General features: G+C 32.9%; 1 protein-coding gene across 2 annotated transcripts; it reads left to right on the top strand.

The window, feature by feature from the left end:
* The first annotated feature begins 54 nt into the window (after nt 1-54).
* On the top strand, nt 55-23,950 carry LOC145335074 (uncharacterized). 2 transcript variants are annotated; one of them, XM_080180783.1, is made up of 10 exons: nt 55-364; nt 13,624-13,698; nt 15,037-15,174; nt 16,267-16,329; nt 16,812-16,892; nt 17,985-18,083; nt 18,324-18,414; nt 18,620-18,688; nt 19,971-20,028; nt 21,134-23,950. In XM_080180783.1, the coding sequence occupies exons 1-10, from the start codon at nt 347-349 to the stop codon at nt 21,195-21,197; spliced, it is 756 nt and encodes a 251-aa protein (XP_080036909.1). In that variant the 5' UTR covers nt 55-346; the 3' UTR covers nt 21,198-23,950. The 2 variants fall into 2 exon arrangements, with proteins under 2 accessions (XP_080036909.1, XP_080036910.1); XM_080180784.1 differs by lacking the exon at nt 15,037-15,174.
* Nucleotides 23,951-25,212: the final 1,262 nt, after the last annotated feature.

The raw sequence follows: 25,212 nt of genomic DNA, 5'->3' as shown, positions 1-25,212 counted from the left end.
TGTCCAAGGTTTAAACTTGTTTTAAATTTATAAGCTTCGCTGATTATTAGGGATCTTGAGTGATAAGACAATGGACGATAAATTGATGAACATCCCCTTTGAGGTTAAAAAATGATTCCTTCTACACATCAAAATTATTGGTTGAAAAGTTTGGAAACTGCTAGTTTTAACCAATCAATAAAATAAAGGCCCCCAAAATTTTTGAGCCAAATAACAACTTTGGGTACAGTAAAATTTACAGTCCAATGTTCCCTAGAATTATTTCTTACAAATAAAGTTATTTTTTAAAAATTTTTTATTAAGATTATTAAAAATAATGAATTGTTGAGCAGAAACAAGTCAATCGATGTCTTTACTTAACAAGGTGAGAAAGTTCAGAGATTTTAAGAAGCAAGAAGATTTAAAGATTGGCGTTAAATAAAAGTTTTATAGCTGATATATTATCGACAGGCAATTTTAGAATAGTTTTTCTCGTATTTATTCGAATCCGGTTCTCATCCATACGAAAAAACTATATCTAGCATCGTATTATATCCAGCTTTCTACGAATATAAAAATTATAGTCCCGTGTCTTCTGCACCTCGGGCCTAAAAAAACTGGATTTAATCTTATAATTGTACATTTTATATCCGCGGAAAGCTGTTTATAATACGATGCGAGAATTAACTATTATCGCATCGTATTATAGACAGATTTCCACGGATAGCTAATTCCTTGAGGCCATCGGGCCGGGCCAACAAAATTGGTATAGTTTTATGATTGGACGGATTGACGTACGGTCAGAACCTAGGTATATAGTAGCTGTGCTAATAAAAATAAAAAGTGTAAAATTAGTTGCATTAATATAATGTGTATAATGGGTCAGTGATCCAATGGGATAAGACAATGGCCAATTAATTGATGTACTGTACACCCCCACTGATGATACGAAAAATTACCCCTTCTGTAGATCACAATTTATTTGTTAAAACGCTTGGACACTGAACAAAATGAACCCACCAATAAAAAAAAAACAATAAAAGTCCCCAAGGTGTTAAGTCAACAAATAAGAAAAGACTTTGGGTACTAGTGTAATAAACAGCCCAATGTCCCCTCCCTCCCTGATAATGGGAATTATATGTCTATAAAGTTGTTTTTAAAGTTAGTTTTTTTTTTATAGTTAGCAATGTTACTTTATAATTCACTTTGTTCGTATATCTGTCCGTTTGTACGGCTAGAAGGAAATGTGATTTTCTCAGCTTCTATTAAAGAAATAAAGCTGATATTTTTGTTAAAGATTTCTAAATAAAAGCGAAATTTTGAATCTAGTAAAAATAACATTAACTTGAACGTGCATATAAATTTCAAAAAAATATAATAAAAATCATGCAATGTTTATAATAATAGGCTTATTAATCATAATTAGGTTAGGAATATTACTTTTTTTGTTACAAGTGGCTGTGCCTCTAGCCACTTGGGGAAATTCACCTCTAAACTTATAAATCTATAATATGTATGTAGATCTGTATAACCCAGGGTGGGGAAAAACCCAGGGTTTTTTAAAAAAGCCAAGCCCAACCTAACCCGTAAAAAACCCTTAAAACCCTTGGTTTTTAAGGGTTTTTTGGGGGTTTTATTTGGTTTTTAAAAAAAAACCCGGGGGGGTTTTTTGGGTGTTGTTTTTTGTATGCCCACCCTGGTATAACCAGACAACTAACTGGATCTCCCTATTGGGGACCTTTTTCGTCTGCTAACAAATTGCTTCCTGCTCTTTTTTTGTAGCGACTTGGCTGTTTTAATATTCCCGACGCTATTGGTTGATTTTCAAAGAACCAATTGAAAGTCGGCACAGGGTCCTCTGGAAGGGGACATACAATTATTTAATCCCCTCCCCCTCTACTGTTTCACTCTAATGGTTGATTTATAAAAAATGAGAAATTATAAGTGTCCTTCTATTTAAGAATTTCGTTTTTTATTGTTTTCATCCTTTTGATATTATAAAAAAAAACAATATTATAAACATGTTTGAAATAGTTTTAAAATAACTATCCTTATTTTTATGGTCAGAAAAAATTGGCAGAACGCAAATTTTTATGGGCACTGAAAATGCTTGCTATGTTAGGTCGAGGTTTAAATGAATCAGGAACCCTGGGGGATAAGACAATGAATGATAATTTGATTTATATCCCAATTATGATGAAAAAAAAATTTAAATGTTAAATAAAATCAAATTGGGACTTAATAAAAAGTTCCCAAAATTTTAGGAAGGTCTCGAAATGAGAACTTTGGGTACAAGTAACAGATAAATTATGTGTGTGTGTGTGTGTGTGCATATGTGTGTGTGTGTATGTGTATGTGTGTGTGTGTGCATATGTGTGTGTGTGTGCATATGTGTGTTTGTGTATGTGTGTGTATGTGTGTGTGTGTGTGTGCGTGCATATGTGTGTTTGTGTGTGTGTATGTGTGTGTGTGTATTGTTACGGACTCTAGCAATTTTTTTCCTAGCAGGGCCATCCGGCCTCAAATATCTCCAGGAAGGCCGCAAAGGTTAACGTCCAAGGTCATTGTGCTAACATTATATTCTCAATTTATAGGACAAACAAGGATGACAACTTGCATAGAAGCACTGAAGCAGTGCCTAAAAAAATATATTTAATATTACAAGTCCCTTTGTCGTTAGATTTTTTGTTTTATTATTTCAATGTAGATGTAAAATATCCTTATACTAAAGTAACAGGATGTCTGTCTGTTTGTACCGAAGGATCTCACTAACCGCTGAACCGATCGGGTTCTCCTTTACATGGTAGATTTTTATAGGTCCTGGGAAGGTTTATAACTATTTTGGGGGAGGGTACCACCACCCTCCCATGAGAAATCACCCCTAAAAAAAATTACCCCTTCCCAAAAAAGAGACTTGAACGAAACATAAACCAATTATTTCTCTAATTAAATATTTTATATAAAAAAACATTCAAAGTGCCACTAGAGGCCTCTAGGGGCGTAGCCGCTAGTTAGAAATATAGGACTATTCCAAGGACGTTCATGGTGGGGGGTTATTTACAACCCCCCCTCTCTCAAAAAATCTTTGAAAACCTTTATTTATTCCTCCCCTCCCCTCAAAAAAAACTTACTGTATATTCCCTACAATATTACTTTGTTTGAAGATAAAATAAAACAAAGCTGTAATAAAATTAAATTTCTAAATCCTAGTTTTATAAAAATTAAGATTTTAGGCTGTTTTTTTTGTGCGCTACTTATCCTTCTATTAAAATAATCAGAAATAAATGTTATTTTTTTCAAATTACATAATTACTAAATATTTATAAATTAGAATTTTAAGAGTGGCGTTTTCTTATTTGTTGGCTCAACAACTTTGAGGACTTTTATTGGATCTGTTTATTTAGTTCATTAAGTTGACTTTTAAAACGTCTCAACCACTAATAATAATTTAAAGTAGGGTTAATTTAGTGTATTATCATTGTAAAAATCAATTTATTGGTAATCAGATATCTGGATTCTTTGATTTTTGCGCATATTTTTTTTGCAGAATTGAAAACACCCCACATGCAAAAAATGTGCACAACAAATATTTAAAATTTCTCTGTGCGTACATTTTACTTAAGTCAAGGATCGCACAATGGATGATAAATTAATCTTCCTCGCAAAATTAAAGTGTGAAATTACAGGAATCTAAAGGGATAAGATAATGTCCAATAAATTGATGTAATTCCCCAATGATGATACAGAAAATTAACCCCTTCTGTAGATTAAAATTAGTGGTTGAAACGTTTGAACACTAAACTTAATAAAAGAAAACAAATAAAATTCATCAAAGTCTCCAAAGTTGTTAAGCCAACGAATAAGAAAATGTTATCATAGAACTTTGGGGACTAGTGTAATAAACAGCCTATTTTCCCCTCTTTCTCTGGTGAAATTATTGGGGGAAAGAAAGGGTTGCCGAATGATTTAACTGGCAATGTTCCCTTCCTCCCCGAATAAAACAAAAAGTTTTAAAATTGTTGTTGTTTTAATTAACATTTTCCTGCAAAAACATTTTACTGTATTATGCTTAAAAATATTTGCATTAACAGTTTTAAATATAGATTCTTTATAGAAAGAAAATTAATGATTATTTCATTATAATGTGTTTTAGAGAAATACGGATCGAAACAAATTATAAGAGCTTCGCTTTAAGAATAGATTAATCTATAATACAAAGTAGAACGATGTCTGTCTGTCTGTCTGAAACTTAAGATCTCAGTAACCACTGAACTGATTGGGCTTTATTCTTCAGGGAATATACCTATTGGTCCTGTGATGGTTTTAAGCTATTTTTTTTTAAAACTAAAATTAAAAAGAGGGGTTGAGCCCCCCCCCCCGAAATTCTAAAATACGAAAAATTATGTCTATCAAACTTTTTAGGGCAAGGCCCCTAAAGGCCAGGGGCGAAGCCGCTAGTATTACATAAAATATTTAACTTTATTTGCTTTAAAAAGTTCACGTTTTATCCTTAAAAAAATATATTTATATTTGTTCGCCCCCCCCCCTTCCATAAAAATTAGCCATAGTTCTATAAAAGCCTCGCTACATTAGTACTTAATTGTTTTAATTTAATTGTTTGTTTACATTTTAAAGAGTTATGATAAGAGAGCAGGGAGGGAGGGGATATTGTGCTGTTTATTATATTGGTGCCCGAAGTTTTTTAACCACTTTATCTTAATCACTAGCGGCTTCGCCCCTAGCCTCTAGGGGCTTTGCCCCATGAGGTAATTTTTATGGGCAGCACCAGGAATTTTTTTGGGAGGGGGGGAATTTTTCATTTTTTTTTTTTTTTTTTGGGGGGGGGGGGGTTGGGGATGTCTCACCATCCAAGAAAATAGCTTAAAACCACTATAGGACCAATAGGTATATACCCTGAAGAGTAGAATCCGATCGGTTCAGTGGTTACCGATATCTTAATAGACGGACGGACAGACATCATTCTACTTTGTATTATAGATTGAATTTTGATTAGTGTCCCTCAAACTAGAAGTGTCCAAATGTTTCAACCAATACTTTTAATCTACAGAAGGTGTACTCTTGTTTATCCTCATTGGGGATGTATATCAATTAATCGTCCATTGTCTTATCCCTTTATATCCCTGGATAAGAAGATGCCAAACAAGTTTCTAGCAGTAAAGCTTCTCTTTAAGTAAGATTGTTGTTTTTTAAATTTTACCCCTTCTGTAGATTTAAGTTATTGGGTTTTGAAACTACGAGTATAAACCAATTAATCCATATCCAAATAAATTTTAAAGTTCTTTATAATGTAGCCTCATTATTCGTAATTGAATATTTTTATTTTTTTGCGACTCACTTTTTTTGTGCACATTTTCCAGTAATGTTATCTTTAGCCCAAGGCCACGGGCAATGGATATATGATATACGTGGATATATTGACAGGGGAAAATCTGTCCTCATTTATTGGTCAGTTTAAGCATCCTGAAGGAGGGAAAGAATAGGGTAAAGTGCGTTGATAAGAGGGGGGGGGGGGGTATAGTTATTTTAGAAAGCTTAAAGTATCTTTTTATCAGAGTACATGAAAATCTAGTGCAACATCAAAGTAATAATATATGGATTAGCATATCTGATTATTAAAAGTAGCGAAACTGCTATAAATATATTAGTTCAAAATACTTTAAAATTGTTAAAATTGCAAAACCTACTCGACGAGGGAAGGTTTATAACCCCCTTAAATTTTCTTTTTAAAACGGAAGATGAAGGTGGATTGTCGACTTGCCTTCTTCGCTCATTCCCACCAGTGCAGTGCTTAAACTGGGCTCACAACAAATTTTCCCTCGTCAGTATGTCAACGTATTCTATATGTATATCAATTTACATAGAATGAACGAATTAAAGCCATGATTTAAATGAATCATCGTGATAATTGCCTAGTTATTGATTTTAAACACCAGGGGGGTGGTGGGGGTGTCGTTAATTATTTAGAGGGGAGGAGGCATTCCCCCCATTGCTAATTTATGTTTCTTTGAAATAACTGAATTAATAATATTGATAATAGCATAACATTCTTTACAGCTTCGAAACCGATTGCTATCTGTTGGATTAGAACCGGTTCTCAGCAATACTGAAAAATCCTGTGTTGGAGCCTACAAATGTTAAAATAAAAATCGTAACATTAACACCAGTTTTATTAGCCCTGGCCTTAGGGCTTACGATGCCATCAAAACTGGTTTTTATTTTAATTTACGCGGAAAGCTGTCTTATGATCCAATGCGATAAATAACTATTATTTTACTAGGATAAGCGGCTGATTTATTTGAGTAGATTCCTCTGACTAATCTAAGCATCTTCTCTATAACTTACTTTGTCCGTCTGTCAGTCCGTCCGAAGTCCAATGTTCGTGTGTCTGTTATAATAGTTATTTATCGCATCGTATTATAAACAGCTTTCCGCGGATATTAAAATGAAAAATTGTAAGAGTTTTTATTTTAATATTTGTGGAAATTGTCTGTAATACGATGCAATTTTGAAGCTTTACTGGAAATTGTTTTTTTTTGATATATTTTTTATGAATGTTGTCACTTCAATTTGTAATATCGTCAATTTTGTATGAATAACAACTGAACGGTATCAAATATTCATAATTTTATAGTAAATTAGATAATAACATAGAAAGCATATTGTAAAGTTTTTAGTAGCTTAATCTTTTTATTATACTAGCTTAAAACTTGACCCAACCAATTTACAGCCTTGTTGTAAAGAAATAGAATCGGGTTAGGATAATTTCCATGGGTTAAACACTCCTTTTCTCTTTAATTCTAGCATAAAACCTGACCAGGACCTTTTCAAATCTACCTAAAGAGTAAAATGAAAAAATAGATTTTTTTGCTTTATCATTTTTATTGGCTTTTGATAATTATATCATCTTTAAATTTTAGTGATTTAAAAAGTTTTAAACGTGATTAAAATTAGCACCTTTGCATATGGACATCAAAGAATATTTATAAGGTTTCGATTATTCTAATTATTAAACTCTGGTAAATGTAAGTAGGTAGCGTTCAAATTACATGAATATTAATCGATATATTATTACTTGGATGTTGCACTAGATTATCATGTACTCTATTAAAGTGATACTCCCAGCTGGCCAAAATAATGATACCCCAAATCCACCGCTTTTCCCACCACTCCCATCCTACTGGATGAACTGACCAATAAATGAAGTCTGTATTAGCAACTATTAGGATAGCTTCTTATATTTAACTAAATATGAAATAAAGTTTCTAAGGGATAAGACAATGGGCGAGGAATTTTATACATCCCCAATTATTAGAATAGAAAATACCCATTCTGTAGATTAAGTTTATTGAGTTTAGGGAGGGAGGGGGCATTGGGCTGTTTATTACACTAATCCCCTAATAATGACGTTTTCTTACTCGTTGGCTTCGTAGTTTTTGGAACTTTTATTGAATTTTGATTGTTTGGTTCATTCTGTTGAGTGATCAAACGTTTCAATCACTAAATGTAATCTACAAGTGGGTAATTCTGTGAATCATCATTGGAGATGTATACTAGTTTTTCAGTCATTGTCTTATCCCTTTAAATCCCTGAAACTCAATGAAACGTGTAATTATTTTGTGTTGAAACAAATGATTTTGGTGGTTTTCTCTTTGTTTTCTGTTCTTTCTCTTATCTGTGCAGGCTTTACACTACTCTATGATTCACTTTGTCCGTCTGTCCGCCAGGCAGTCAGCTACGCTATGGGAGGAAATGTGATTTTCTTGGCTGAATTTTTCAGTGAAGAAACCTGTGGCATATTTGCATCTAGTCTATGTGTTGTTTTCTTAGTTAATAAAACTAAACACCTGGTATATAAGTCACTTTGTCAGTCCGTCTGTCAGGCTGTCAGCTACGCTATGGGGGGAAATGTGATTTTCTTGGCTGCTATTTAAGGTAGTCAGCTAAATTTTTCAGTGCAGAATGATATGACATGTGCATCTAGTCTATGTTTTGTTTTCTTAGTTAATAAAACTGAACACCTGGTATTTAAATCACTTTGTCAGTCCGTCTGTCAGGCAGTCAGCTACGCTACGGGGGGAAATGTGATTTTCTTTGCTGGTATTTAAGATATTCAGCTGAATTTTTCAGTGAAGAAACCTGTGGCATATTTGCATCTAGTCTATGCGTTGTTTTCTTAGTTAATAAAACTGAACACCTGGTATATAAGTCACTTTGTCAGTCTGTCCGTCAGGCAGTCAGCTACGCTATGGGGGGAAATGTGATTCTTTTGGCTGGTATTTAAGATAGTCAGCTGAAATTTTCAGTGAAGAATGTTATGACATATGTGCATCTAGTCTATACGTTGTTTTCTTAGTTATGAAAATTGAACATCTGCTACATGACACACTTTGTCCGTTTGTCAATTCCCTGATATTTTGAGCTTCGCTACTAATAGATGTTGTCATCCTTGTTTTCTTTCTCTCTTCCTCTTTTTTACTTCAATATTTATTTATCTTTGTCTTTTCAGATTGTTTTCTGTAAATTTCTCTCTTTTTTAAGTAGCGAAGCTACACTATTAGATTAAAATACATGTTTGTTTGTCCGTTTTATGCGTTTTGAAGGAAACATATTATTGTGTAAATTCTTCTGTACAATTAGTATTTTGTCCTTCGGTTTGTCGGTAATACTAGAAAGGGAATATTTGATTTTCTCGGATGTTATATTAAATAGAAGTGTAATTTTAGAGCTGTTTCTTCTTACTTTTAAGCACTTTCTCTTTAAATACGTTTTCCGTTTGTCTTCAGCAGAGTTATTCTTATAGTGACTTCGCCCCTAGCATCTAAGGGCTCCTTATTTATTGGGAATAACAGCCTAAAACCATCCTAAGACTAGAAATAATCCAGACAGACAAAAACCTTACTAATTTATTTAATAAATCTTATTAATGCAAAGAAGTAAAGTTTTTAAATGCATAATGATTAAATAATAATTTGGAAGCAAAAAGAATAAATTTGTATAAAACAAAGGCCTTTATTTATTTTTCTTATTCCGAGAACTTTTTTGTTTTTTCTTTGTCTAGCTTTTTGTAACAAACTGATTATTATTAGTTTTTATTGAAATAGGTGCTTCGTCCTAGCGGGGGGGGGGGGTTCTGCACCGAGGAAGTAGGCTTTACTCTAGTCCCCAAAGTATTATACTAATGTCTTCTTATTGATTGGCGTAACAACTTTGGGGACTTTTATTGAATTTTGAGTTTATTCAATAAGTTCTGTGTTTAAACGTTTTAACCACTAATTTTAATCTACAGAAGGGGTAATTGAGTGTGTCATTATTAGAGATGTACTTCAATTTATCGGTCATTGTCTAATCCCTTTAGATCCCTGGTCAATAAACAGCCCAATGCCCCCTCCCTCCCTGGATAAGTGAATGCACATCACAGAAAATATTGTGCGTAGATTTTAAACAAAGTTTGTGCGTAATAAGAATATTTTGTTTCCATTCATCCAAGGGGGGAGGGGGGGGGGGGGGAAGTACGTTTTGGAGGTTAGATAGATAGATACAGATACTCATAATTTCAAAATATATAGGTATATATATACATCTATTTCCAGGGTATCCAAGCTTTTTTTTTTGGTGGTGGTTAATCTTTATATCATGTAGGCAAGGACGTCCAAGCTTTTAATTTTTTTTTTTTGGGGGGGGTGGTACAAATTTTTACTTCAAAATTTTTTTTTTTGGGGGGGGGGGCGTAATTACCCAAAGTACCCAATTAAAGTACCCAAAGTTTTTGAGCCAACGAATAAGATGGGGTGGTTATAAAACTTTGGGTACCTCCCTCAATAAAATTAATTCACTGTTGCATATTAGACCTTGATTGGTTGGTTAAAACTAGCTGTTTACATATCTTTCAAACAATAATTTTATTCTTCATAAGGGAATTTGGGTGTATAACATTATTGTCCATTGTCTTATCCCTAGTGGAAATTAATGCAAGCCTAATAAAGTGCTTAAAAACTTTTTTAGCTACGTAATCAAAATATTATGCAATTGTTAGAGGAAAAACTAGATTTATTTCTTTTATCAACAAAGCATTTCTATAATTATTTTTCTGTCTGTATATCTGTGACTGTTAGCGCTGATAATTCATGCTTTTTAGAATAAACATAATCAATAATAATTTATTTTAAGCGAATTGTCATGTGAAATTGCTTTTTAAATAGATGATTATACCCTAGCCTTTCTGGAATTCAGAAAATAGCCTCAAACCTTTTATAGACATAAATAAAGCTTTCCAGAAAAGTGCAACCTATTTATACCAGTATTTTCCGAGATCTTTAGCTTTAGACAAAAAACCTTTTTAAACATTATAGGATATATATTAGTTGCTTTGCCCCCAACCTCCAGGATAGGTTAAGAAAATAGCTTAAAACCAACTAAAGACATTTATAAAGCGTCCCAGAAAAGTATGAAGAATTTAGACCAGTATTTTCCGAGATCTTATGGCAAAAAACCTTACAACTTTATAAAATAGGATATATTTACTTTTTATAGTTTTGTTACGCTGAGCCTTTATGTATAATGTCATCCTTGTTTTAATGAAATCAGCACAATTTCTTTTAAGTTTTCTTTCAAATATCTTCCTTTAAATGTTACTTTAAACCAGCTTTATCAAGATTTCAAAACTTTCAGTTTAAGTTATAAATTATTTAAACATTTTAAAAGTATGAAAATAGGCATAGTTATTAATCGATTTTAATCACTTATTCACTGTGTGTTGAACAGATCTATAGTATAGATGTATATATAACAACCTCCCTCCTTTTTCAATGACCTTTTTCGTCTGCTACCTAATTGTTTCTGCTACTTGGCTGTGTTAATATAACCGACACCATTGGTTGATTTTCAATTTTCTATTGAAGTATAGTTATTCGTTATAATGTCAGTAATAACTACTTTTATTTAATGCAAAATGTGGATAAAATGTTTAACAGCCTTAAGAAAGTCTGTAGCTGGCAAAAAAAATCCTGCGATTAACAAGAGAATTGTGAAACCGTTAGGCACTTCAATTTTAAGGGTGGTGTTGACCACCCCCTTTACACCCCCCTTCCGCACGCCATTGGCTGAAAGCGCTAGCCGTCAAAGCGGCATCAGTTAAAGTTAAAAATCCGCCGCCGCATCTTAGCTGTTTTACTTTTAAATTGCCGCCAAAATCACAGGTAAAACCCAGAAAGGTCGGATACATTGGGCTGTTTATTACACTAATCCCCAAAGTCTTTTAATACATTTTCTTATTCATTGTATTTACATCCTTGAGACTTTTTGTTGAATTTTGATTGGTTGGTTCATTTAGTTTAGTGTCATAACGTTTTAACCACTAATTGTAATCTGCATAAGGAGTAATTTTGTGTATTATCATTGAGGAAGTACATTGATTTACAGGCAACTGTCTTATCCCTTTAGATCCCTGGGTAAACTTGCTTACTTTCCATATACAATTTTTAATGGATTTTGTCGACTAGATGACGTCAAACAAAAGTGTTCATGGCTGACATATTATCGATATTCTGATTTAACAAGGGTGACAACATCCACAAAAGCGAAGCTCTAAAACGGTAGGACAAATGAACATATACACTTTGAACTGAATAATCAGATTTTAAATGTATAAAAGCCGTAACAAAATTATAAGTAAATTTGTTGAAAATTCGCTTAGATAAAGAATATTGTTTAAGGACATACATACATTTTCAGGATTTTATTATAGAGATGCATCGCTTAAAACATTGTACTTTGTTGTTTTATAAATCAGCTTTTCAAAAATCAGCTCGCATAAAAATAAGTTAAAAATCAACATGTTTAAAATGGACTTACGGACATTCTGGTTAAGATTAGAGTTGCTATGCTTTTTAAATTGTAAATAACAAATACAGGAATTATCGCGCAAAGTTTGGAATCAATAGGACAATTCTAACCTGTTTAAATTAACGAAAAGAGCTAACTGTCCTTTACGTACGGACGGACCGACCCTAATTATGGAAAAGCTTCGCTTTAAAAACAAACATTTTAAACAAACCTTAAATGATTCAAATATATTTAAATCGCGCGTCATGATGCGTATATACATGCGTACAAATGCGTATGACTCATTTCATTACGCACTTGATTATAGTTATATTTTTACATTTCAACTAATTAATCAAAATAGCAAAAAAAATTAGGTAATTTTTAAAAACACAAAAAAATCAAAATGTCTCTTTTCAAAACAATATTAGTTTATTCCAGTTAAATTTCATGTTTCAGGCTATTTTAACAATTCGCTAATGCGTAGAAACACCTTTAATATTACGCGTAAGAATGCGTAGCTAGTGATGACGTCACAAAGCCTTGCGTAAATTGCGTCAGAAAATTATTAGAATATGTACTTTTAAAGTTTAAATATCTATAAATAATCGAAGCTTTTCTATGATTAAAGTAAATCATCTGATTTATTTAAAACTTTATGACATATATTTTTGAGCTTTGCTTTTGATGGATGTTGTCATTCTTTGTTGCTATTTATCTATCTATTCATATATTTTATTTATAAACAAATTTTTAAGAAAGAAATAAGCAAAGCATATACGTGAAAAAGAAAAAAGAAATTTTCAATAAATTATAAAATATGACTAAGTTGATATTTAAATAAATCTGTCAAGACTCAAGAACGATTGTAGGGTAAACATACAATCTAACTAAAGAGTAGCTTCGCTACAAATTCTATCATAAATTGTACATGTATATATGTATATTGTATATTTAGTCTAAAGGCAATAAGGACCGTTATGGATGATTTCTTACTATTATAAGAACTAGTGTCTACACACCTAGGGCCACGTTGGAGGAGAGGGGGGCTGGGGGTAAGTCATCAATCACTTTTTAATTTAGTTTTAAAATGAAAAAGTAAAACCAAATAAAAATTTGGGGGAGGGGGGGGGGTTGATTTTTTTCTAGTAGTGATTTTCTTTGATTGGTTGAGAAAAATAGTTATAAACCTTCCCTGGACCTATAAGAAGCTTCATTGTAAAGGAGAATCTTATCGGCCCACCGATACAGACACATAGAAACAGACATTAATAATACTAGAAAAAGGCATTTCGATAATATATCACTTATTTTTCACATACAACAATTTAAATTGCATATCCTCAGAATAAATTTCACTCTACACCTTACTGACGGACAGACAATTAATATTTTAGAGTAGCTTCGCTACGATTTGTCTTAACCTCTGTAATTGACCTTGTAAAGTCTTTTAAACATGTGTTTTTAATAATTTTAATTGATTAAATTAAGCTTGAAACAAGCTATTTTAAACTTTAAAACTTCATCATATTTTAAGAAAATTTATTTACTAATATTGGGGTATATTAAATTGTTTATCAAGGGGGGGGGGGGGGGTTAAGAGAATTTAACTCAATTAATAATATAGAAGAAGGGGGGAGGGGTAGTAGTACACTCTCTTTATTTTTGTTAGAGGGTGGTACAATTCCACTAAATATCCCAAATATTTTTTTTGCAATTTAGGATTTGTTTTAAAAATCCGCAACTCTTAATTGGAAAAATCTGCTAAATCAAAATTCAAAAATTATTTATTTTTGTTTTCAGGCTTATGAAATTCAGTGTATGAGAGTTCAAGAGTGTGAGATAACAGACAGACTGACAAACATCAATATGAACCAGGTAAATTATACAGTTGCTTCGATTTTTAATAGTTTTTGAATGTGTGTTTTTTTTAAAGTAAAGCGTTCTTTCAACTTTTAAAAATTAATATTATTAGGGATTTAAAGGGATAAGACACTGGACGATAAATTTATGCCCCTCTAGATCTTTCTCTTCAATAATAATAAACAAAATTAACCCTTTTGTAGATTGGACACTATTAACAAATCAAGATTTCATCTTATTCCTTACAAAATTTTTATCAATCAGATTTTATGGGGCAATATAAATTACAGTTAATTGTCCCCTCCCCTCCCCTCCCCTAAAACCAAAAACTTTACCAAAATTTTAAAAATAAAGATATCCTAATACGATAATAATCATTGGGCTGTATATTACACTAGTCCCAAAAGTTTTATATTTAATGTTTTCTTATTCGTTGACTTAACTACTTTGGGGACTTTTATTGAATTTCGATTTGTTGGTCCATTTAGTTGAGTATCCTAACGTTTCAACCATTAATTGTAATCTGCAGAATAGGTATTTTTTGTGTATTATTATTAGAGCTGTAGATCAATTTATTGGCCACTGTCTTATCCCTTTGGTTCCCTGCTTAGATTTGATCTCTTTATCCTCTTCCTATAAACAATATTGTAACTTATTAATTCTGCGCTTTTTAGCTATGCTACATATTTATCCTTGTTTTTATACATTTAGAAATGTACTTTTTTATGCTTATACTAACATATTTTTTTTATTTTGCCTATGTTTTCAAAAAGCGAAGCTTTTCTAAAATAAGGGTAATTACATACGTCCGTTAACTTAAAGCAGTGCCTACTAAAAAATATTAATTTTTAAGAAAAATAACTCTTGGGGCTTAGAAAATTGTTTAGGTGATGTGCAAATTCCTGTGCACGCGCTTAGGTATTGTGAAATTATCAGTTTAACAGTTTTTGAGATCTTCACGGACTCACAAACATACATTCAGCTACTTTCTGTATTACATTTTTAACCTATTATAACTCAATTATTCTAATAAGGCTTATTATATTATTACTTGGAAGTATCACCAGATTTTCATGTACTCTGATAAAGTAATACTTGCAGCTGGCTAAAATAACGATACCCCACATCAATTCCCTTCAACCCATCCCCTTCCCTCATACTGGATGAATGAACTGACCTATAAATGAGGTCCATATTAACTATGTAGCTAAATTGACGAAAAATTTTCCCCTGTGAATATATCCACGTATACCAATCCAATATCCGTATAGGCTTTTACTAACACTGCTTTCTATCTAATTATCTATCTATATTTCTAACTATCTTCATTTCTATCTATCTATCTATCTACAGGAGATGCATATGTCCAACGAAGACCGGCTGTTTATGTCGCCCGTCCGGCCGCAATCGGCGCCCGCCATGACGGTGGTCGGCGGCCGATTCGTCCCCTCCACTAACAAATCTTTCCCGCTAAACGGCCAACAGTTACAGGTCCGTAAAGTTTTTGTTTTTGCTGCAAGGCTCGGCAGCCGTTAATCTAAACCCGTTTGGATGCTAAACATTATTCCACAACTAACCAGGGAGGAAGGGGACATTGGAATGTAAATTATATTGAATCCTAATTTTTATCAAGAAAATTTCAGAACTTTTATTAAATCTTGAGTGACCAAACATTGCCACTAATGAATTTAATCTTAAAAAGGGATGATTTTGTTTATTGTAATTTGAGGTGTAGACCTTTATTGTTCTTTTTCCTATCCCTTAAGATCCCTGAAACTAATGTATTGCTACATAATTAAAGTTTAAAAGTAAGTTTTCTTGTGGTTTATTGGTCGCTGCCAAACCTTGATCTTTTGCCTTACTAACAAATAGCTTTTACCAAGCTTCTCTGAAAAGAAGCTTAACAATAATAGTACGTTTGCGTTTGTATGAAGTACATAGATTAAATACTAACAAAAAACACAATTGAAAGGTTTCGTGAGTTTTTATAAGATATTAAAAAAATGTATTTGGTTAAATTAATAGAGAAGTGAGAAAACATATAAATAGAGTCCTCTTGGGGGAACTCTATTTGAGGGGATGGGGGAGTCGACTACCCCCCTTTTTTTAGATTAAAAAAGTTTTTTTTGTGGGGGGGATTTTTTCTAGGGCGATTTTTCTTGGTAGGGGTGTGGTACATTCCCCCAAAATAGTATAAACCTTCCCAGGATCTATGAGAAGCTACCCTGTAAAGTCATATCGTTTCAGCTGTAAGCGAGATCCTTCAGTGCAGACCGCCACACAGACAGACAGATAGAGATTCTGTTACTTTTATACAAGTACAATCTGAGCTGGATCTTTAAATCATTTTAGTGGTGAGCCAGATCGGGGTGAGCCAACTTTCCACCAATGAGAGCACAGCATTTTATGAAATGCCGCGCTGTGATTGGCTGAAATTCGGCTCACCCCGATTTGGCTCACCACTAAAATGATTTAAAGATCCAGCTCTGTATCTATTGTTCATGAACTATGCTACTTAAGGATGTTGATATCCTTGTTATTAAGAGCGCAGCCACTCTATAATATTCTTGTTTTCATATTTAGATGCAGTTAGATGAATTAACAAGTGCTATGACTGATATGACTGTTCAGACAGATACAATGGAGGTATTTATATATATAGATAGATAATAACATAGATAGATATATATGATTACAGAAAGGCAAAACATTACAGATAGATTTATAAACAGATAATTGATTGATTTGTTAGATTGACAGTTGTATATGTATATATACATACATACAAGTTATAGATATACATTCATTATGAGTTAAATGAACAGAGCTGGATCTTTAAATCATTTCAATGGTGCGCCAAATCGGGGTGAGCCAACTTTCCACCAATGAGAGCACAGCATTTTACGAAACGCCGCGCTGTGATTGGCTGAAATTCGGCGCACCCCGATTTGGCGCATCATTGACATAATTAAAGATCCAGCTCAGATAAATGGATTGAAAAGGGATTATTTGAATAAACATATGGATCAAACTCCTAATAGATAGATCAAGTCAAATAGACAAACAAATGAATAATTTTATAGATGAACTTATTAATGGATAGATTTTTAATTGTTTATTTACTTCAGATGCCTTGCAACCAAGCCTATAATCAATACATTCATGAAAGATGTTGTGCTAATAATGATGACAGCAATCCTTTCAGTCAGGTAGATTGTTAGATAGATACTTAGATAGATAGTTAGATAGATAGTTGGATAGAAAGATAGATAATCAAGCCTATAATCTATACATCCATGAGAGATGTTGTGCTAATAATGATGACAGCAATCCTTTCAGTCAGGTAGATAGTTAGATAGATAGTCGGATAGAAAGATAGATAATCAAGCCTATAATCAATACATCCATGAGAGATGTTGTGCTAATAATGATGACAGCAATCCTTTCAGTCAGGTAGATAGTTAGATAGATACTTAGATAGAAAGATAGATAATCAAGCCTATAATCAATATTTCAATGAGAGATGTTGTGCTAATAATGATGACAGCAATCCTTTCAGTCAGGTAGATAGTTAGATAGATACTTAGATAGAAAGATAGATAATCAAGCCTATAATCAATATTTCAATGAGAGATGTTGTTGTAATAATGAGGACAGCAATCCTTTCAGTCAGGTAGATAGTTAGATAGATAGTTTAGTCGGATAGATAGTTGGATAGAAAGATAGATAATCAAGCCTAGAATCAATACATCAATGAGAGATATTGTGCTAATAATGAGGACAGCAATCCTTTCAGCCAGGTAGATAGTTAGATAGATAGTTTAGTCGGATAGATAGTTGGATAGATAGTTGGATAGAAAGATAGATAAAGCCTATAATCAATAAGAGATGTTGTGCTAATAATGAGGACAGCAATCCTTTCAGTTAGATACTTGGATAGATAGATAGTTAGATAAATAGATAGATAGATAGTTAGATAAATAGATAGATAGATAGTTAGATAGATAATTACATAGATAGATAGTTAGATGGATAGCTAGATAATCAAGCCTATAACCAATTTATGCATGAGAGATGCAATCCTTTCAGTCAGGATAATTTTAGATAATTTTTAGCTATCTGTCTTATTTATATATCTATCTATCTAGGAGGAGAAGAGAAGGGATCCTGTGTATCTATCTATGGTAGCATACATAAATTTTTAGCTATCTATCTATCTAGGAGGAGAGGGACCTAGTATATCTATCTATGGCAGCCCACATCACAACTCTTGCTATCTTTCTATCTATCTATCTATCTAGGAGGAGAAGAGAAGGGATCCTGTGTATCTATCTATGGCAGCCCACATCACAACTTTAGCCCCAGAACATGATCATTCAGAAGTGGCCTTAGCTGAACAGGTATACATAGATAAATGAAATTAAGAAAAACAAAACTTACGGATAAACTAAATTGCTTAGAAGATACTGTGCTAATGAATCTTTAAAGCAATCTCTAAAGGATGGATAAATTGAGTTTTATAGTAAATCTCTGTTAATAAAAATATCTTCACACCATCTTAAATAGCACAGAGTAAATCCATTGCTTTGTAAACTGAATTGTAACACCACCAGAGACATAATAATATGTATTTATTTTAGATGGAGAAACATCAATTTTTGTTGAGTTTTCTTGAGCACCATGGTATTTCACATGAACAGTTCGCCGCTCAACAACAGCTGATAGAGGAAAGTTGGGGTTGACAACTTTTTATTTCAGAAGATTTATAAAGTTTTAAGATAATTAAGTCTGTTAATGAATTTTTATGGGTACTATGAATTTAATTAAATTGTGTTAGTTTACTTTATACCATTCAAGACACAAATCCAGTTTTTCTTTTTAATTGGAAAAAGTAAAGTAAAAGTTGTTAACCCTGTCACTGCCTGTTAACAGGAAGAGATGGAGAAACAGTATGCCGCGCACAAAGCCCGCGAAAACGAGCATAGACAACAACAGATTATTGCAGGAAAAAAACAAAGTAGTATTAATATTACACCTTCGAAACTATTTATCCTATACATGGGTATCCAAGATTATATCTCATCTGATGAATTGTTTGATTACAGACTACCAACTCTATAGTTCATTGTGTATAGTATAAGTTAAGACTTTACAAGTTGTATATCAAACCAAAACAATGAAAAACAAGTGAATTTTACAAGATTTCAATCAATTACAATTATTGAACATCTTTTACTTTTTGTAAATTAATCTATCTACAGTTAAAACTAGATTAATCATGCCTGTCTGTCCTGTCTGTTTGGCCTTGCTCCTGTTTGCCTGTCCTTCTTTTTACCTGTCCGCTTGTCTGTCATACCTTCCTTCTAACTAGCTATCCTTCCTCTCGCCTGTCTGTCCTGTTATCAGTCCGTTTGACCCTTTATCGGCCCGTCTGTCTTTTCTTTTGTCCGCTGTTTGACTTTCTTTCCTTCATTTGTTTGTCTGTCCTTCCCTTTATCTATCTGTCTTTCCATGTGTATTTCTGTCTGTCCTTATGTTTCCTTCTTTTTGTCTGTCACATGCCTTGTCTATTTTCTCCATTTCTTATAATTCTAAACATCTTTGCTAATATAAAACGTACTGTTTCTTGTTATTTGCAAAAATATTTTTTTCTATAAACTTGTTTTCAATTTTCTATTTGTATTTCGTCCGAGAAGCGCGGCTATTCTATAAACACTTGGTCTAACCGTAAGTCTGTCCCAAGTTTACAACACAGGTGTGGTCTTATTTTATGTCCCATTAAAATGTAAAATTAAAAGAAAAAATTCTTGCTAATGGAGTGAAAAAAGCACTATAGAATGTGTATAAAAAAGAACAGCCGAATATCATACTTCTTCTTTGCAGAAACTATTAACTTTTCTGTCAGCTAATATAGGGATTTAATATTGGGTACAGTGACAAAAAATATCTCCAGCACGCCAACTTTATTTTTCAATACAAAAAAAATTCCAGTTTTGTTGACATTTAAACATTTTTGTGCAATGTCATGGACTTTTAAAAACAAACAAAAACGAGAATTATAAATTGAAATTTTGGTAGCATAGCTGCTCTATAATTAGGGCATGTCTGTATGTCGTCCGATGTCTCCACGGGATTTTTAAAAAATGGATAAAGTCTTAAAGCCATTCGTGATACTCCCACTTTGTCCCGTAAGCTATCATTTCACCTGTAGAGACCAAACACTTCTTCTTTATTTTAGTTTACTGTTCTTTTTATCTATATTACTTTGTTTTTTTTGTTGATGATAGAAATTCAAGCAGTTGTTATACCAAATTCAAACTATGATTCTAATATGCCTTCCAATGGGTGAGTATATCAATAGATAGAAAGATAGATAGATTGATAGACAGACAGATAGACTGAAAGTTATAAAGAACTTAGGTTGATAGAATTAGTTATGTCAAATTCAAGCTATGGTTTTAGTATTTCTTCCTTGGCGAGTAGATAGAATGACTGTCTTGGACATTGTATGAGTGTTATCAGAAAAATAAAATTTGAAAAAAAGGAGTTTTTATGTGGAGAAAAAATGTGTTTTGTGATGACGACATTTTCTGTTGAATTTGAGAATAACGCGGCATTCTATGCCTTCCAATGAGAGAGTTGAGAGATAGATACACAGACAGACAGACAGACAGACATATAGATAGATATATAGAAAGATAGATAGATATAAGTAAGGACATAGGTTGAAAATATTCAAGCTATGATTCTAGTATGCCTTCCAATGCAATGGGTGAGTAGAAATATAGTTAGATAGATAGACAGATAGACAAGTAGACATGTAGGTAAACAGGCAGATAAACATACAGATAGACATAAATATATTAAGACAGACATATTGAAAGACAAACAGCAGGTGGACAGATTGACAAACAGTGAGATGAACAGACATATGGACAGATTGATGGACACACAGATAGACACACAGATAGACACACAGATAGACACACAGATAGACACGCAGATAAACACACAGATAGACACACAGATAGACACACATATAAACACACAGATAGACGCAAAGATAGACACACAGATAGACAGACAGATAAACACACAGATAGACACACAGATAGACACACAGATAGACACACAGATAGACACACAGATAGACACACAGATAGACACACAGATAGACACACAGATAAACACACAGATAAACACACAGATAAACACACAGATAGACATACAGGTAGACAGACAAATAGATGAGATGGACACTGGACAGACCATGGAGAGATTGATGGACAGATAGACATATTGATAGACACACAGATAGTCATACAGAGAGACCCACAGATAGACAGACAGATAAACTAAACACACAGATAGACACACAGATAGACATACAGATAGACAAACATAGCCTATAATTGCTTTTCGATGTTGTCATCCTTGTTTTTTATTTCAGAGTGCCCCGGCTGTTGAAACGTCCCGACATCATGCCCATGCAGAAATGTACCATGTGGACATAGGTTCTGGGCCTACAACTTTCCCTTTCCTGACAACAATATGACATCATATAAAAGTGGTCTTGGCTGACATGTAATATTGCCATGACATAATTCAAGTAACTATTATAAAGTGTCTTCTGTTTATATGATAACATAACAGCACAAAAGTTTGACTTTGCTATCCTTCCAATATATCTATAGTGATTCTAATAATAATGGAAATTAATTTATAAGCAAGGTCAATTCTTGAAAAATAATCAGAAAATCATGAATCAGTCGCCAAAACTGCTTTAGGCTCCTTAATAGCTGAGTATCCACGTGTATATTCAGCTGCTATTGGGGTAAATTTTGGATAACAGCTTCTATTGGGAAAATTTGTGGATATTCAACTACCAATAAGAAAAACAAATACTTTTAAACTTATAATCCCCCCAAAAATAGCAATAAAGTACATTTTAAAAGTGGCAGATTTTTTTGCGATTTTAATCTTATTTAAATCCTATATTATGTATAATTATGCATGCATGAATAGTTCAATGAGCATAGTTTCATCTTCCCATGATTTCTAACTGAAACGAAATTATGTCAATGAAAGCTTAAACTCTCCTCTATGGAATTAAACTTGGATCAATGATTAAAATTAATAAATTTTCACAAAAAAAAGATTTTAATGAAATAAAATCGCTTAATAACTTCTGTTTTATGATCTAATCTATTTTAAAATGTTCTTAAATGGCATTACTATAGAAAAAATATCATAACCAGATTATTATTATTATTATTTTTAAGCATATCATTAATTGATAATATTATAGATATTTTTTAGAATTTCCCTTACAATAGCTTTATGCTAAAGTGCCTGTCGATATAATTTCAATGTTATGTCGACTATGAGTTATGACTGACATATTATCGACCCATGTTATATTCCTAATATAATTATTTTTGTCAACAACATGATATTAGATAAAAGTGATCGTGGCTGACTTAAATGGACATTTATTAATTTTTCAACCACCAAAAAATCCTTTAAATCAAAAGTTAAGTTAAAAAAATTTAATTGTAGGTAGGGGGATGACAATGGCAATACATCCCAAGCTGGATCTTTAAATCATTTTAGTGGTGAGCCAGATCGGGGTGCGCCGAATTTCAGCCAATCACAGCGCGGCATTTCTTAAAATGCTGTGCTCTCATTGGTGGAAAGTTAGCTCACCCTGATCTGGCGCACCACTAAAATGATTTAAAGATCCAGCTCCATTCTTCCCCCAATTGAATATACAAGTTATCCAAAGACAGATTTTTACACATATTAATGTGTGGGGGAATATATCTATTTATTGTCCATTGTTCTACCCCTGTATTTATGTTACATCTACCTCTCTCTCTTATTATTTAAGCTACCATATATTAATGGTAGCTTGTACTTTTTTAGTTTTTAAGTCATTTTAAGTAATTTTTATTATCAAATGTGTATTTTTAGATTTTAAACAAGGATGATAACATCCGCGAGCAGCAAGCAAATGGTTATGGGAACATGGACGTCCAAGGGGAGTAAAGGGGTGTTTACCAGGAATAAGGAATAACCAACAAGCAAAATAAATCTAAAAAAATATTTGGGGGGCAAATGGAGAGGTCGTCAATTTTACGATGTATTGCCCCCCAACGACAGCTGAAAAACACGTATAGGTTTCGTGATTTTCTTCCGAATTAATTTCGTTATGGGTATGAGCTGGGTGTGTACCCCCCCTCAAAAATTTAAACCTTTCATTTGCACCTCTCAAAAATACATTGGATTACCCCTTCAAACATTTTACTTCCATCAAAAAAAGCTTGGACGTCTTTGCGTGGAAATATTTCACTTTTTTGGGATTAAGATCTTTTTTCTTTTCCTGCTAAAACAAACAGCTTTAAGAATTGCTGCGATACTTATAAACATGTTATAGTCTTTCTAGTCGTGTTTTAAATTGAATTATTTTAAATTAGTTATTTTTGTAAAAGGATCTGATTTTTAAATGTTTGAAATAAAATGAATTTTTTTTTCAGTTATCACAATTTAAGATTATTATTTTTTTGGATCAAATTAACATTTTAATACTATCTATCTATGTATATCCTATTCTATATAACCAATGGAATCTATATATAAATATGTATGTATTTAATAGTGATATAAGAAGCGTAGCGGCTCTATAATTAGGAACTGTCTATTAAGTGATTCTTTTTCAGGGAGTAAGGGAACATTGATCTGTTTAATATACTATAGTCCCAAAAGTTTAAAATAGCGTTTTCTGATTCATTTACCTAACAACTTTGGGACTCTTATTGAATTTTGATCGGTTGGTTCATTAAGTTGAGTGTCCAAACGTATCAATCACTAATTGTGATCTATAGAAAGGGTAATATTGTTAATTATTGGGGTTTTTTATCATTATATTGGCCATTGTCTTATCCCCCTTTAGAACCCTGCTTTTTTCATCTTGAATATTTAGTTTTTATTCATGGGTTAGTCATTGCTGCGCTACTTATAAACTTAATTATTGTTTATTTTTTATTTGGGCATTTTAAGTTTTACTGATTTTTTCAGTATCTTATTTTTACAAAATTTAACAAATATATGGTTTTAATTTTATTGTAATTAAAATAAGACTTAATTTTAATTTTATGTATTGTATTTATACTTATTTTAATAATCTACGCCTTCCTTTTTTGATAACTTATTTTGTAGTAATAAATTTTAAATAATGATGAGGAAATAAATTTTGGTTCAGAAAATATTTGTTTTTATTTCTGCTTGCTGTTCCATTGTTGTACATCTATCTATAATACAAAGTAGCTTGATCTCGGTAACCACTGAACCGATCGGATTCTACTCTTCGTGGAATATACCTACTGGTCCTGTGGTGGTTTTAGGCTATTTTCTGAGGGGGAGGGACACCCCCAACCCCCCCAAAAAACAAAACAATCCCCCATTTTTTTTGCTGAATATAATGTACAACCAGACAACTACCTGGATCCCCATGAAGGGGACCTTTTTCGTCTGCTAGCAAATTGCTCTCTTCTCTTTTGTAGCTGTGTTAATATTTCCGACGTACATCGGTTGATTTTCTAAGATCCAATTGAAATTCGGTACAGGGTCCTCGGAGTTGGGATATACAGATATTAAACCCCCTCCCCCCTCTATTGCTTTTAATTTATCAGACACATATAAGCCTCATGTAAATCAACATTTTACAATTTTGAAAAAGTCTATTGACCCAAATTCCTTTCTTCAAAACCATTATCAAAACATCAAACCTGGTTTAAATTTGGGGTATCGTCACGGGCCTTGGTCTGTAGGGCGAGGCTACTTTCTATCCATTACAAGTCCTTGAACCAAGAGGTAATTAAAGGAGTATACACTATACAATGCTTCCTTTTTCTGTCCAAACACCCTGGGAATTATTTTAAGTATCCCCCAACAGACCACTAACTCTTTGATTGCACGACATTTATCTGGAAGTGGAAGTTACAACTGTGAAAGGTAATGCGTTGGGCCTGTTATTGGCCAAGGGCATCCCCTACTCTAACTATTAATTTCGCGCAACTGATGAACCATTTTTAACGTCTTCGAACCCCTCACCTCCCAAGACAACGAGCAGATACGCAAACTACGGTCGCGGGTCATTCTTGATTTGATGCAAGTGATTGTTTATGTTTGTTTAGTAAGATCTTTTAAACAGCTGAACCAATCACTAATAATGAACTATAATTTCCAGGAAAGCTTATAATTGGTACAATAAATATTTTTGGCTATATTAGAGAACGGGGGGTAGGTGAACCCCCAACGAGATAAGACCACATGAATACCACCCCCCCCCCCTCCCCGTCTATTTTTTTCCTTTGCAAACAGTACTAAGCGCTCTCAGTTGTTAAAGTTTAAAAGTACCCAAAGTTTTTAAGCCAACGAACCAGTAGTGTGACTTTTCTGCATAACTTATTTCTTTGCTCTGCATAAAATGAGATGGGAAAGCAAAGAAGTAGCCTAAAACCATCTTAA

Source organism: Acartia tonsa, chromosome 13, assembly GCF_053477335.1.
Source record: "Acartia tonsa isolate MP-2025a chromosome 13, ASM5347733v1, whole genome shotgun sequence".
NCBI classification, from domain to species: Eukaryota; Metazoa; Arthropoda; class Copepoda; order Calanoida; family Acartiidae; genus Acartia; species Acartia tonsa.
This window is presented reverse-complemented; position numbering and strand designations above follow the sequence as displayed.